General features: G+C 43.4%; 1 protein-coding gene across 1 annotated transcript in view; it reads right to left on the bottom strand.

The window, feature by feature from the left end:
- Positions 1-13,774, bottom strand: part of LOC121608351 (potassium voltage-gated channel subfamily D member 2-like) — a 32,282-nt gene extending 18,508 nt beyond the window's left edge. Inside the window, exon 1 of the mRNA XM_041939606.1 lies at positions 12,663-13,774. Coding sequence (XP_041795540.1) covers positions 12,663-13,774 — 1,112 coding nt within the window. The remainder of the gene's footprint in view (positions 1-12,662) is intronic.
- Between the last annotated feature and the right edge of the window lie 1,849 nt (positions 13,775-15,623).

Consider the following 15,623-nt stretch of genomic DNA (forward strand, 5'->3'; position numbering starts at 1 on the left):
CAGACACAGTACATCAGGAATGTAAATGAGTGGTGTGTGTGTGTGTGTGTGTCTGCCATGTGTGTTTCATGCATGTGGGAGCGAGTGTAAGTGCAAGCAAATGAGACTAAGCTTGACGTGAAACAGATTGCATTGTCCTGCTTTATTAATGCAAACTGTCTGGGCGGCTTTCTTCTCCGCTTACTCGCTTGCATGTCTTTGCCTTTTGGCCCAAAAGTGTGGCTTAGTCAAAAAGAGACACACTCCATTTGTCTGTGGCCATTATGTAAAGATAAGGCCACGCATGCCAGAAATCTAACTCTTAAGCCCCTCCACAGGGATTACGGACAATTGGCTAAGGGGAAAAAATACAAATAATAATCAACTGTTTACGGTTTTCCACTAATACCTTGAAAAAGAAGCGAAAATCCCCACATGGAAATGCAATCCTTAAGCAGCTGAGATACTCCTGTGTGGGGACGCCTGCAGAGAGACACGCAAGCAGGAAATCCTCTAGGAGAGAGATGAACCTGCACTTTAATAGCACCTAGACAAATATATCAATCTACAGTAGCTATCATCTGTCCCATTCTAAAACAACGCTTTTAAATTGTTGCCAGTTCCAACCAGAAGCCATCGACAGAACAGGATTAGGATTTGTCTTTTAGTTTTTCTACTTCCAGCTTTAATATGCTCACTTGGTGTGACCTTGTTAGTCGTTAGCCTGACTTACCCACTGCTGTGTGTATTCACATCCTGCATGTAGGATTTAAAAAATTACCTAAAGTGAATACACAAAGAATTGTTACATTTTTTACCGTACAGTTTGGGAAGATCTGGCCAGTGGTGGAAGAAGTACTTAAGTAAAAGTAGTAATACTTTCATGCAAGATACTATATGTGTACTATATATATACTGTATATCTTAACCTTCCAGACAAAAATGTGTTTTTCTTATTCTCCTACAGTTGAATGTTTGAGCATCACTTTGCAGAATGATGTATGTGCATAGTTCCACACTAGAAGGCCGTCTTCACATCCATTGCTGAAAGTGGACATTTTTCTATGCTAACTGAGCTACTGATTTTGAGAGGCGGGCCTACGAGCATGATTTATGACAATCCAAATAGTTGGGAAGCCAATCTGGATCCAATATTCTACACGCACAAGTGTGATGTGGCAACCTAAAGCCTCCTGTGCACTAAAACTGAGAAATGGACTTTGCAGTGAAGTAGAAAACATTTTGTGTACAGCAGTTAAACTGAGAAACTATTTGCATATTCATGTATTCTGGAGTTTTTAATGAGTGAGATGGCATCGGTGCCCTTTAAAGGATTTTAATGTGGTGGCTATAGACACACATCAGACAACTTTAATGCATGTCTTAATACATGTGTGGATTGGATCTTAAAGTAAAAGTACAGAAGTATTATCAGCAAAATGTACTTTAGAGTATCAAAGTAAGCATTTATAATTCAGTATAGCACTTTCACATTATTATCATTATTATTATTATTGCTGGTCAATGTGAGACTAATTTGAATGACTTTATGTACTGCTGAGTAGTTTGAAGATCCTCTCTTGGCATTGATTAAACCCCTAAAAACTCACCTCTGTTCAGCAAAATTACATATTTAGACTTTTTTCCATGAAAACATCCCTTCATGTCTTGCATCGGCTTAGATGTAACTTTGCCTTCATGCTGTATGCTCAGATCTGAATTGTCTCCACCTCTATCTATGCTCACCCCTCCGCCACTCGCTTGCAGCTTTGCTCTTCAAACACACGAACCTCATCAGCAGCTTGGCTATCTGACAAACTGTTTTGAGTAACGTTTGCTGTAACTTTCTTCGTCAACACCCCTAAGCCACATAAAACGTCCTGTCAGCATTTGACATAAATCATCACGTAACTTGGCAGGCTAACGTTGGCTGCCATCGTTTTGAAAATAGTGAAGCTTTGCTTGCAGAATACTGATACGTAGCTCCGCCTGGCTTCTCCACTGATACCCCTTGTTTCACCGTATCCCCACCCTGCGAGTTGAAGGGATTGGTTTGTTATGTATGTTACATTTAAAACCCTGGTTGAATCCATATTTGACAGACTGTCACTGCTCCATTGCTCCAAGGTGGACATGCTCAGGCATGACGTGACAACTTATTTCGCTCATGATACATATTGCAGCATATAAAAAAAACCTTGTGGAATGCTAAAAAGGTTTGGGGGGGGGGTGCAAACAGCAAATGGAAGTGCAAATAAGAACAATAAATTACAACTGTGCAAACCACAAAAAGACACATACTCACAAACCCAATGCTAACTTACTGATTTTTAGCATAATGCTAAATTGCTTTGCTAATAAGCACTAAACACAGAGTACAGGTGGGTATGATGGTAATGTCAATACAGGTAATACATCGAAGAACTGGATAAGTTGAAATTTAGATGTCAGCGCGAGAGAACGTACCAAAGTTATTACAACCCATCCTGATCAGAACATGAATGTCTGCGCCAAATTTCACTTGTCACTTCACTTTCACTTTTGAAAGTGAAGTGACTAGAACAAAAGTCACCAATCACCAAAGTCAATACGCTTCATCCACTGGGGACCATGAATAGCTGTACAAAATTGTCAAATTCTTGTTGATATATTTCAGTTTGGACAAAAGTGATGGGCCGACAGAGAGACGTTCTTAGAGCAATACCATCACTATGGCTAACCCTCGCCCACGCCCACGCCCCAAGTAATGTGTTTGAGCAGAAACGTGGAAAAACACTATGGCTGATCACTGTGGGACAGTAAATTATGCTGCAGTACAGACAAAAGATATGTGCTGCCTTCAACCTGTCATGTGACAGCTCTGGATTTACAGTGGGTGGGCACAATAAAAGCATCATCACCATTTCCCTTTGTGAAGATTTAATGCTCAATGCTTGTTGCGACTGTGGCAGCGACGTGTTGATTTAACACTGTGGTAATTCTTTAAGACTATAGTTTGGGGTAATTCAGTTGCATCATGTTGTTATGTGTGATTGAAATTTAGACTACCCCCATAAAAGATCCAATATCCTTCCGACTGGCACAAAAAAAATTACACAATAACTAAAAAACAATGCAGTTCTTACAAGCTGGTAGTTATTGCAGAGCTATTGCATTGGCATGCTTTTTTATTGTACAGGCTTTATTGTGTCCACCCCTGATATACCCAGAAGCCTACAGCCTAATAGTATCTGTAATAATACCAACTGGCAGTTATCATTACACTGTTGATAGAGAGCAGAATCATAATATATTAATAATATTTATCTCTAACAGATCTATTGCATTAGATCAGCAGATATTATCAGTTGAAGGTGTCTGAAGGTCTGAACTTGACGTGAAATGATTGCCACTTAATATGCCATCAATCCACATGCACACAGTTAAAGACGAAGATGTTCTCACAGAGACTGTGGTGGTGACTCTGATACACCTGTATATGAGAAATTAGTTTGAGGTGAAAGAGAAATATATAGCCCTCGAGCACATGCCCTGTTTAGTTTCTGTTTGACCAAATGGCCTACATTAGGTGATATATTTAGCTATTTATAGAAGCTGGGGCAGGCAGGAAACAGCTGCCATGCGTCAGGGTGACAGGCTGACATCCCTCATCTCAGCAGGACCTCCCTGCCAGGCAGACAGGAGGAAGCTCTTTATACCTAAACTGAAATGGGACATAGCCTCTTATCATTCATACCGCATACAGAAACTAATAATCTATGGCGCCTGTGGCAAAGACTCAACAATGAAACTGGGTTAACAGTGGCTGGTATGGGCAGCTCCATTCGAAGCGGCACTTGCGCGCCTTACAGGGATCAGTATTCTGCCTTTACAGCGAACCCTGTGGATTTCATTCGAGTGGGATCAGTATTGATCATGAGGAGCTTTTACTGTGGTATCTTGGCGCTGTAAACTGGCACAAGTTTCCTCAGCTCTGACAAAAATGAGACGGTCCATGAAGGGCGAAGTAGAGCTTTAAGCCGACAAACCGACTGAATCAATATTCATGACTTTGCCACGAAGCTGCTCACGTTCAGCTGTTATGAATGGGCCGTAAAGCAAGTTTCAATTGATGCGTGAGCATCGAAGTGTCATTGCTCTCTCTGAAACTGATGGCAGGCTATACCTTTCGTTTGTCTCTGCTACATGAAAGTGTATTGATTTCAACGCTCGCAGAGGATACAAGATGTTAGCATTACGAAGTATTATACAATGAAAGTGAGTCACCATGGAACAAATGTATGCTACGCAGCATTTAAGTACTGTCAAAGTAATGGATGTGTCTCATTTCAGCCCAGTTCATGTTTTGCTGAGCGGCTGTAAAAACAGCACAACTTTCTTTTTCAAGCCGTATCTATAGTAATATCCCATCACTCTTCGGATTAGGTATGAGACCAGCAGAAGTTACATCACTCTTTGAATTCTTTTCTGCTTCGTTCACACAGCAGACTGATGATTGCTGGTAGCTATAATCCCTGGATCTCTGCTGATCACAGATGTTGGCTTGTTGGCTGAGGGGCATTTTTGATAAAGAGACAAATGTCAGGGGGAGGGATACTCACACTCATGGCATTATAAAAGCTGGCACCGTTTCAAGATATTGTGTTTGCTGTGCTGTCCCATGCGCCCGGGACAACAAAATCAGTGCAAAGAGCAAAACGCCCCTCCCAAATTTCTCTCAGCGACGCGTGGGACTATCGTCACTTTCCCCACAACTTTCTGTTGCTACATCTGTGCTGCAAAGCTGGACTTGCAGGTCAGGAAGGGGGCAAAGGCTGGTTTGGGTGTTGGAAATGCAGTATAATGAAGGCTAGTTCAGTGTTCAGCATAGTGACAGTGGCATCTAAAAATAAAAGAACAACTGTTTCCCCCTCAGCCAGCACTCGTTACATGCCAATGCGGGGAGTGGCGTGATGTTCAGACAGGCATAGCGGACATTGAAAACGTTACAGCTCTCCATGAAAACCAAGCCTGTTCTTTGTATGCTGGTTAGCTCAAGTGTTGCAAGTAACAAGTGCAAGGCCAGTGACTTGCATGTGTTTAACTGTAAAATTCATCACAGACTTTTTTTTTTTCAAAATGCTAATGTGACTGTGGGGGAATTACTCGCATCAGTTCATTCCTCTGTTGTTTCAACACTATGTTGAGTTGATAATTATTTTTCTGACCCTACGGTGAGACCCTGAACATGAAAATTTAAACAAGTGAGTGGTGCTGAATGTGTCTCTCCCATGAAACTTTTATTGGCTGTTCTTGAACTTATGAAAAGGCTTTCTGTGTGAAAATGTATTGAAAGTACATCTGACTAAAATGAAAGGATGTGAATTTACACAATGGAGTACAGAAAAACACTCAGGGTAATCCTTTCAGAACGAGAGAGTAGTGCGGCGGCTTCAAGAACTCAACGCGCTTCAGCTTAGAGGAATAGTTATATATTTTGGGAAACGTATGTATTCACAGAAGTTAGAGTCATGTCCACCGAATTAAACGACAAAACGTGTTGTTTGACCTCCATAGTGACATTTTTTTAAAATGATCTGACGCTTCTATTGGCAGGATAAAATGATTCATTACAGTATCATATATCAGTTTTATGAAGTAACAATGCTATGGTTAAGGTTTGGTTAGATTTTAGTAGAAAAACAACTTGGTTAGGTTTACAGAATGTTTTTCTTCTTTAAGGTTTTAACTATGCTGTTAGAAGGATCTGTCACTTGTACGTAAACATGTTGTTTTGGGGTCCTTGCTGAAGTGACTGATGTTCTTCTTGGGAGGACAGTTGTAGATGAAAGGATTGATTAGCTTAGTATAAGGGATGGAAACGGGGGCAAATGGCTGGTCTGGCTCTGTCAGACCAGCCTACCAGAGCCTCTAAAGCTCACAAATTAACACTGTATATCTTTGTTAATGCACACGAAGTGTAAAAATAATCCATTGTGGTTTTGCATAGTTCCTTGGCGCCAGGCCTCCAGGAGGGAAAACACAAGCCAATGAAAAAAGGACAACATATTGACAACATGTAGGTGGCGTTCACCAGAGTGAAACATAAGTGACCTAAAGAAACACACCTTAAATTATAAAAAGAATAGCAAAGAAATGCTGCAAGTGGTATGCAGAACAACGGACATCAGCAGGGGACACTAAAAGCTGGCGACCAGCCATTTATTTTCAGGACAACAGGATGTCAGACAAATGGCCATTTAGTCCAATGGGACATTTTTTGGACAATTGGGGTTTAGGAATAATGGGCCATTGAAACAATGGGCAGTCACCGGTGGATCGATACCTGAGGGATTGATACTACCAGCGCTAAGTCTCGTTTTAGGTATCGATACTCACATCGATAAGATCAATACAAAAAGAAAATGGAACGAACCGGACTGCGTTTTAACATGTCGATGGTTATCTTATTAGCAAAGAATGGCAAAAAGAAATCCTGAACGTTGGTGGTGATTAAAATATATTCAGAAGTGGCCTATTAATATACACCACATAAATCACAGCCATATGATATTACTGTACATTACCACCTTTAATAATGAAAGCTCTCAGATCAATACTGGTAATTCTGGCCATGGTGTTACTTGGTATTCGATCGAAACCAAATTTTGTGGTGTTGCTCTCCCCTCGTGCAAACAACAAACATGCTATGCACCTTTGTCAATAGAGGTACAGTTCTAATAGCAATAGCACTAACAGGCATTAGTGTTTAGAATAAGAAGCTCTACATATCGTGACAATCCTAAAATCTAGTATTTTTTATAGAAGACATGCAATCCTGCATGATAACTGCATGGATCTAAGACTAAGAGAATCCTCTTTGAATACTGTTGCACATTTCAACAAAGTGATGAGGAAGCATTATGTGTGTCTGCAATCTCCGTGATCAGACAAGGCATTTTCATCTGTATGTAAATTTTGAGTATGTACATAATCCATGCAGCACCAGAGGAGGGGATAGCTGTTGGGCTTGGGTTTATCATTTGCACATCATTTGATCCACTGATCTCATGGCGTTCACCACATCCGATATCTTTTACAACATACCAACTTTCAAGACGGGACATAGCCCCATAATAGGCAATATTTCCCCATTTCATTCACTCAGTCAAGCTGGGTCAGGGTTTCTGGACTGTTAGATTGGATGGAAGTGGAGCAAGGCAAAGCAAATGCTTTCTAACAACAACGAAATTGAGGTGGTGTGTTTTCTCACATATCTCCTTATTTCCTAATGCAGTGATGCTGCATTCATTCCGAGTAACTTTAATCTTGTTCTGGAAAATTCCATTAATCTTTGGCGTTGCTTGCAATACAAAGAAGATGAAAATGCTGAGCAGTGTAAAAAACACTGATGCCATATTTTATGTGCTCACACTACGTTACCCAGGCCCAAGTGCAGAACATGCTAGTCTATTTCCCTGCTTAATGCGCCGCATTCAAAGTGAATTAATGAAAACCCCCCGCATGGAATGAGTGTTATTGGCGCTGCCTCGAAGACGGGTTGTCAAAGAAATCGAATCAAATGGAGGGACAGCCATTTTGTCCTTGCCATATAGATTATTTATCAATCTGACCATCCGCAGTGACGCATGCCTGCTTTTAGAGTCAGTTCACACACACAGTATCCTCACATCAACCTACCAGCTGGCCACAATCTGTTTTTCAGTTCAGGGTTGACTGACCACAAATACATTTTCTTTCTGACATTGTATTGTTCCATAAAAATATATAAACCATCATTAAAATGTAATTTAAGGTGCAAATGAAAGTCTTTGAAGTTTCCACAGATTAAAGTACATAAATATGTTGAAATAAATCTGTAATATATGAATACCTATAAAATGCTAATCAGTCATTCATCTCACACCTCCACAACACCCTTTTAAATCTCTTGCTGCCAGTGTGAAACTGTTTCAATGTGATGACAACAAAGAAAATAAAAAAAATGCAAGGGTTTGCGTATTTTCAATTTAGCAGGAGAAAAAAAAAGCATCTCTGTTTTCTTTTTCACAGATTCTGTCTTTCACAATGATCTTAATCTCCGATGAAGAAGGCTGCCTGTTTCCCATCCCTCACTCTCCCTCCTCCATTTCGCAGTCATTTGCATGGGCAGAAAGGAGCTCGCACAGAACACATTTCAGTGCCAGGTTCCCCTCATTAAGTCACCTGTCACTTCAGGACTATTATACCAGCCTCATATTAGCATCACCTCTCCTCCCCAATAAAGCACCTGGAGGGGCACTGTGAGCCTGCAGGCTAATGGCAGCCTACACATCTCACATCAGCCACTTATGCTTTACACAGTAATACATCACATGGCTCATAATGGATTGCTGATTTTCCTAATGTGCATAACATACACAATGCCAAGTGGTGTAATGTATTCAACTGAACACAAAAATTACACCCATTGCGGTACATAATCAAACACACCAAATGTTCTCGCTGACTGTCGTGCTCTGTCAGGAAAAAAAAAGAGTGAAAATCCTCTGCATCGTCTGCCAGGGGCATGGTAACTTATCCAACCACATGAGTACTATATCATCAAGAATGCATTTGTTATCTCTTGGGTACAGATACAGTAGAAGGCCCTGCAGATTGTCCCTGTACATTTCAATTACATCTGACGTGCAGTGAAGGGTTTGGACTTCAAAAAGCTTTGCTCTGCACCACGTCGAACCATGAAGTTAATGCTTTGCATTGTAGGCTTTGATTGCCATGGGGTTGAGGTGTCAAAACTGGCAAGCATGATAATGGTTATACTTCTGGTGGTTTATGGGCCCTACAGTGACCCTCGTGTCTGTTAACCTTGCCTCCTCTGTCTTATAAATCCTATCCTGAGAGGTTTATGGGGCTCACTTGTCAAGCCTTTCCAGTCGTATTTGGTGGGTGGAGCTGTAGCACAGACAAACGACACGATGATAAATTATGCGTTTGTTGAGTAACTACGATGTACAGCCGTGTTTGCTGCACCGCAGGACAATGCACACAGTAAACATTGCAACAAATCAGTAATTAGAATGATTATTTCTCTCAGCATTACTCAGAGGCAGTGGCTGAGAAAAGGATATTGATACGAGGATTTGGAGATTACTGTGTGTGTGTGTGTGTGTGTGTGTGGGAAGCTAAGGCCTGCTATGTCTATCAAAGGTAATGTCTGTTTGTGTCCAGAGGAACGCGTGTGCCTCTGTGTCAGACTAAACCCTGTCCTCACCAATCCTCTTCCCTTGTGGGTTGCGCTTGACTTCCACCGTTTTCACAGCTGCTCTCAGCACTGCACTCCATTACACCTTAAATCACTTAAAAGATCTGAAGCACCAAAAACTCCCTCTGCAGCTAATTCACCCTGACCGTGTGGATCATCTAGAGAAAACAAGAGCAGAAAAACACTGCAACATCTGATTCCAGACTAATAAAGTGCAACGCTATCTTTATATTGGAATCTATCGCTGCCTTAAACGGACAACATTGAATTATACTCTCGGGCTGTAGCGTGGTTTGCAAATACACTGCAAAACACAATACCACAGATAAAAATCGCGGATTTTACACCCAGCCGCCCAATTCCTGAAGATCTCTGCAGGAGCGTTCTGACAGAGGCAGATTCCTCCTTGTCTGATTTCCGAAAGCAGCCACAGAGATTAGGCTCAATAAATAAGGAGGGATAAGTGGGTCTTGTCCTGTGTTTGGTGGCACAGAGCAGTAGACACACAGAGGTGTGACACGCAGCTGCACAGCGCTATTGATTCTCCACTGGTCTCCAGGCACCCTTCCCTTTCATTCAGGCTGCCTGCCAAGTGCCTCTGAACAGGAGCCCCTGCTCTACCAATGTCTGCACGTCTGCTTAAGCACAATCAATGGGCCATCAGCAGGGGAGAGAACGCATGCCACTGTCTTTACTTCCACAGGGTGTGAGTCAGGGAAATTGAAAATATATGTAGTGGAAAGGTATCATGATAGCATGCAGGCATAAAGCATCATTGACTATCAGAATGAAATCAAATGCTTCAAAGGGAGGTTCCAGCCAGTAGCGCCCCCGCTAGTCTTTAAAGAGCTTATTTGCAACCGAATGAAAAGACTACCCCATTCATATCTGACTTAAATAACTATTTGTTAGGAGTGGATTGATTTTTGTGCATGCTGAGGTCTGAAACAAACCGTCAGAATACCTCATTTCCCCAGATCAGATAAGCGTTTGAAGGTTACTGGAGGAGAGTACAACAACAGATATTTTCCTCACTTCAGTGTATTCGGTAGACGATGACAGCCACATTGCAGCTCTACTGTAGGGTTGCATGAGATATGTCTTTTTAAAAGCACACCTCAAGACAATGATGGATCATGAGAAGGAGCCGACTTTGTCTTTCAGTGATGGGTATTCAGCCTCTCCACCGGTGGTCCACTATGCAGCATTCTGCACCACTGCAAGGCTTCAGTTCAGGTTGCAGATCTGTCAGCCAGCTTGTCGTGGTTCACAATGGAGTGACAGAAACGTCCCCATTATCAAGGACACTTCGGTTTTGTTCTTGCACGGCAGAACATCTTTTTCAAATCCATCTTAAGCAACACAAAGGGGATTCCGTGCTGAATGCAGCAATATCTTTGTTGCTCCCCAAAGATAAATAATGTCCCCTCTTACACAACTCATCTTTCATCTGCACTTTGAATCTGAATGGAGAGCATGGCCAATGCAGCATTACGTCTGAGGTGGCAGCTTCAATCACCGGATCATGCATATCACTAATTATGCACTCATTGGTCGTTTCGAGGATGAGTGGTAGTTCGACTGGTATTGAGTGAGTGCAGGGGGAAAGCTCTGTATGCCATTAAGAAGATAGGAAATCCACTAAGTCAGCGTCATCCGCAGCATGACAGCAGATAAAAGAGGCTGGCATTGTGACAATACATAATAATAACTGCAATAATAGTAATAGTAATAACATATGATGCCTGCAGAGCTGGAGAATAACCAGGTGCAGAGTGGCTGCATCGATGCAGATATGAGGGCAGACAAAAACAAGGAGGATCGATATCAAACACATGAAAAGCCAAGCACCCGATTCAGCTTGTATGTATGAAGCATGAACCTCCCTGCATCATTCAAACCAAAAAATAATAGAAAAGTGCACATGTAAACTTTATATTCACAGAATTATGCCACATTTCAAACACACACACACACACCTGCAGACACACAGGCGAGCACGGGCATGCACACCCAAGTACACACAGCCAGTGGCAATTTGTTTTGCAATGTTTGATCTGTGATGTTATGACTTTGAAATTAAAAGACAACATTATTTCAACAGGACCTCATTTCTGTGTCAGCAGTGAAGAGGAGGGCGTGAGGACTAACTCAGGCTGAGTGGCTGCTCAACACCAGACGTGCAGAGTAAAGAAAGCAACCAGGATATTTTTACACCCGAAGAATTAGAAACGGTCTAATTATTATTTCCTACTGTATAACTTGCAATCGCGCCTCAGGCAGCCAAAACGCCGCACTGGCTTTATTCATTTTGATCAGATTTTAAAAAAAAAACAAAAAAAACAAAACAAACGGAAGTCAATCAGCTAATTGACACAACTTTTCAGCACATTGGAAAGCGCGCCGCACCAGAACGCTGAGCCGGAGCGAATAGTGGTAATAATAACAATAATAATGTTAACCCACGCCGTGCAGCTGAGCGGTTGAGTGCGCTCATCAATACAAATTAATTTGATGTAATCGTCTTAAGCGCGTTTAATTGTTTTATGCCACATCAGCACATAGTGCAGCTGACGTTGTTCATGAGCATGAAATTAGCATTCAAATATTTACTGCACCTCGTTATAGCCGAGAGAGAATGAATGAGAGACAGGGGGAGGTGGTGTTGGGTCGCGGTGTGTGTGTGTGTGTGTGTGTGTGTGTGTGTGATTGTGTGTGTGTGTGATCTATACATTTCGTAAACTACTTTGCCTTTAAATGCCTATAAAATGCGGCATGCAGGATCTTGGCCAGTTGGGTGCTTTGTTGTTGTGTTGTGTTGTGTTGTGTTTTTTTTTTTTTTTGCTTGGTTAATCAGCTCTCCTTTAAGGTGAAACTAAAATTGAAAATAAAAAAAAAAACACCCCTGCACCGTCTGTTGATTGGCCGCAGTGTTTGTGTCCATTGCGGTAACCTTTCCAAAAGAGCACCTCCATTAAGGACCCTTAAAAAACGGGCAGCAACGAGGCCTAACCTTCAGACAAGAGCTGCTTGTGAGGTTCAAGCCTATTGATAGGCAATGAATGACGCACAGATCCCTCCACAAAACAGGTCGCTCCTGCCCTCCTATTGGCTGAGCAGTGCTCGAGGTCGTTAATGTGGCCAGTAAATGCGCACCTGTGGCCACGCCACAATTAGTTCAAACAGTGGCCCAACATTTGTGCCAATTCCACTGTGTCGCTCTTCAAGCTAATTCAAAGTACCCCTCAAGAATTAGAAATAAAGAACAGCTGATTAATACATGGTGTTATTCTAATTAAGCTGCTGAGGACTTGTTTTTGCGTCGTGTTAAGGTAAAAAATACAGCCGTTTCATTTAGGTAATAACCCAGCTGAGGATGTGATTTATGGTGAGCAGGGTAAGCGTTGGGGGTTTTATGGACTTATATGCAGGCACCTACCCGAGTGTTGTCATGGTGACAATGGTGTACCAAAACGCTGCGGGGATACTGGTGAACTTGCTGGCTGTGGAGCCTTTTTCTGCATAAAACATGACCGTCGCGAAGATAATGATGGCCATGGTGAGGGAGAATAGTAGGAAGCCCAGTTCGGAGGCGCAGCTCTTCAATGTGTAGCCCAGGATGCGCAGCCCCGCGGAGTGTCGGGAGAACTTGAAAATCCGAAACACCCGGAAGACTCTCAGCGTGACGAAAGCGCCGCTCACCTGGTCATTGTCGGTCATGACCAGGCCGATGTAGTAAGGCATGATGGCGACCACGTCGATGACGCTCATCACACTTTTCATGAACTTGTAGCGGCTGGGAGCTGCGATCAAACGGAGGAGATACTCAACAGTGAATATCATGACGCACGCAGTGTCTAAACAAAAGAAAGCCAGCGCGTAACGGTCTCCACAGGACATCTCCTTTGACCTGTTGGGCAGAGTCCCGCACGGAACCGTCTCCACCACGTTGGCCATCACTGATATGGCGATGAAGAAGCCTGTGACATAGTAGAAGACCAGAGCTAAGGTGCTGGTGTGAGGGTTTTCAAAAGCCCGCCACAGGAACTCCCGGTAAGTCAGGTTCACCGGCGTGACGTCATTGTTCATGTCCATCTCCTCGTCGTCTTGAAGCCTCTCTGCGTTCTCGCGCCTCCGGTCCTTGTACTCCTCGTAACAGCAGTCCCCGATGATCTCGGGGATTATACCAAAGAAAGCGAGCTCCTCGTCGTACGCGGATATGCATTCTTGGCGCGGGTAGTGTAGTTTCCCCGTGCGGTAAAAATTGAGGATATGTCTGAAGATGTCAGGGTCACGGTCGAAAAAGTACTCATTCGTCTCCTCGTGGAAAAAGAAGTCCCTCTCCGTGCTCCCCAGCAAAGTGTCCGGGTACCTCTCCAAAGTGGTCCGCCACGTCTGAAACTTGGTCCCGCTCACGTTGAGGATGATGAGCCCGTCCTGGCCCTTCTTCTTGTCTTGGGGAGGGATGGGCATCGGGGTGCTCGCCACGGGCATCCATCCGATGGCCGCCGCTCGGGCGAATGGGAGCCATGCCGCTACACCTGCTGCCATGCTGACCTACAGTGTTAAATACAACCCCGCTCCGGTTATCACAGTGCTATGGCTCAGAGATGAATTGCATCTGCAGGGAGAACAGCAGATAGATAGACACCGATGGTTAGGCTTCTGGAGCACCTCGGCTTAACGGAATGTGATAAGAACACACACAAAGCCATTTACTTGGACTGATACTGCGCATAGCACTGTTGAGTATCACTCTCAAGCCTTTTCCCCATTGTAATTGTTCAGTTATGGAAGCCTACTTTGCGGCAGAATATGAATTGGGATTTCGAAAACGTCAGCCATCAATAAGCAGGAATAGATTTTTTTTTCAATGAAAATCCAAGTAACGGAAAACCACCCACCTTAGGTTAAGGCTGCTCTTTAAACTGCATCCACGGTGAGTTTAATAAGATGCCTTTCCTCGGAGGAGAATACTTGCGATTCCGCCACCCATCTATCTGTCACTGCGGCCAGACGATAGAGGAAAAACAGTAGAATAACGTCGCATCAACAAGTTAAACAATTCAAGCGGCAGTTTCTCGGCAGAGAGCGGTCATTCGTCCGAGCGCGATCCTCTCTCTCCTCTTTTTTCTTCCCCCCCTCCTCTCTCTTCTCACCATTCGCGAGGCAGCGGCGCTCAGTTGCATGCGTTTTTCCTCCCGTTGCAGCTACTCCTCAATAAACTCCTGTTCCTCCCGTCGACTGCAAGACCACCCCCCTCCCCCCTCCCTCCTCACCACCGAGCCCCGACTGTGGAGAGAGGAGAGAGAATCGTATGCAGAGAGAGAGAGAGGAGTGGTCCTATCTGCACCCGGAGATTCCTCTGCTGCTTCACTCTGAGGGGACTAATCAATGCGTAATGGTGGTCTAAGTAGGCGGCATCTCCCAAATCTCAAGTTAACGCTTATGTTGGTGTGTACCCCCCCGCTGCACACCGTGAGCCCTCTCAATTCAACTTACCCCAAGTGCATAATATCGTATGTGATACAATGAATATCGTGAAATATCTTGATTAAGGTGGCTTATTTTCCGTGTGGGTCTCCGACCACATTAATGCACAAAGTGATTTAAGTTTTCCTCTTTTTTCTTTGGAGAAAATTAAAAATAATCATTCTGATACTGCTCAGTTTTGGGGAGTTTAGAACCACGCTATTAAAACTCTCACAGGCTGCTGTACTTGGCGAAATGTATCGACCGCAATATTCAGGCTTATTATTGGGGCTTTTTTTTTTTAGAATAATAGTAAACACACGGATTTCGGATCAGCAACAAATCGTGATCAATAACGTTTCTTGGATTGCATCGTTCTGTAATGCTGATCTGCGGAGTTACACGGCTTTAAAAGGTCAAAATCATCGGGCTGCACTGCTCTACTGACATTTTCCAAAATAAGCATAATCAATGAAATGTCTCTTGTCTTCTATAACACAACATTGGCATCTCCGGGGGGGATTCGATGCAGCTGCGTCCACTGCGAAGCGCGTGCTCGTAGCGTGGACCGTATTGGGCTTCAGATCCACACATTAGGACATAAAGAGCACGCTCCCAGTCAGCCTTGAACGGATTTCGGTGCCGTTTTACAACCGTTTTTGTGTTTGTTTTTCAGCACCACGGACAGCTCCAGAGCCTTCCGCAGACGTGCCTGTGCGCGCGTTTCCTGCCTTGTTTTTGTGTAGTCGGTTAACTGTAGATCTTCTACAGCTTCAGCGAGGAGCACAGGGCTTCAGAGTCACGCTTAAGCACACACTGCTGCTGAGCCTGGAGAAAATGGACGGTCTCATTGACCATTAATACAGACTCTCAGCCCCAAGCGGAGTGAGGCGTGGATTCATTCGCTTTAGGGAACCTACCGCTCTCC

This window comes from Chelmon rostratus, chromosome 6, assembly GCF_017976325.1.
Source record: "Chelmon rostratus isolate fCheRos1 chromosome 6, fCheRos1.pri, whole genome shotgun sequence".
Lineage (NCBI taxonomy): Eukaryota > Metazoa > Chordata > Actinopteri > Chaetodontiformes > Chaetodontidae > Chelmon > Chelmon rostratus.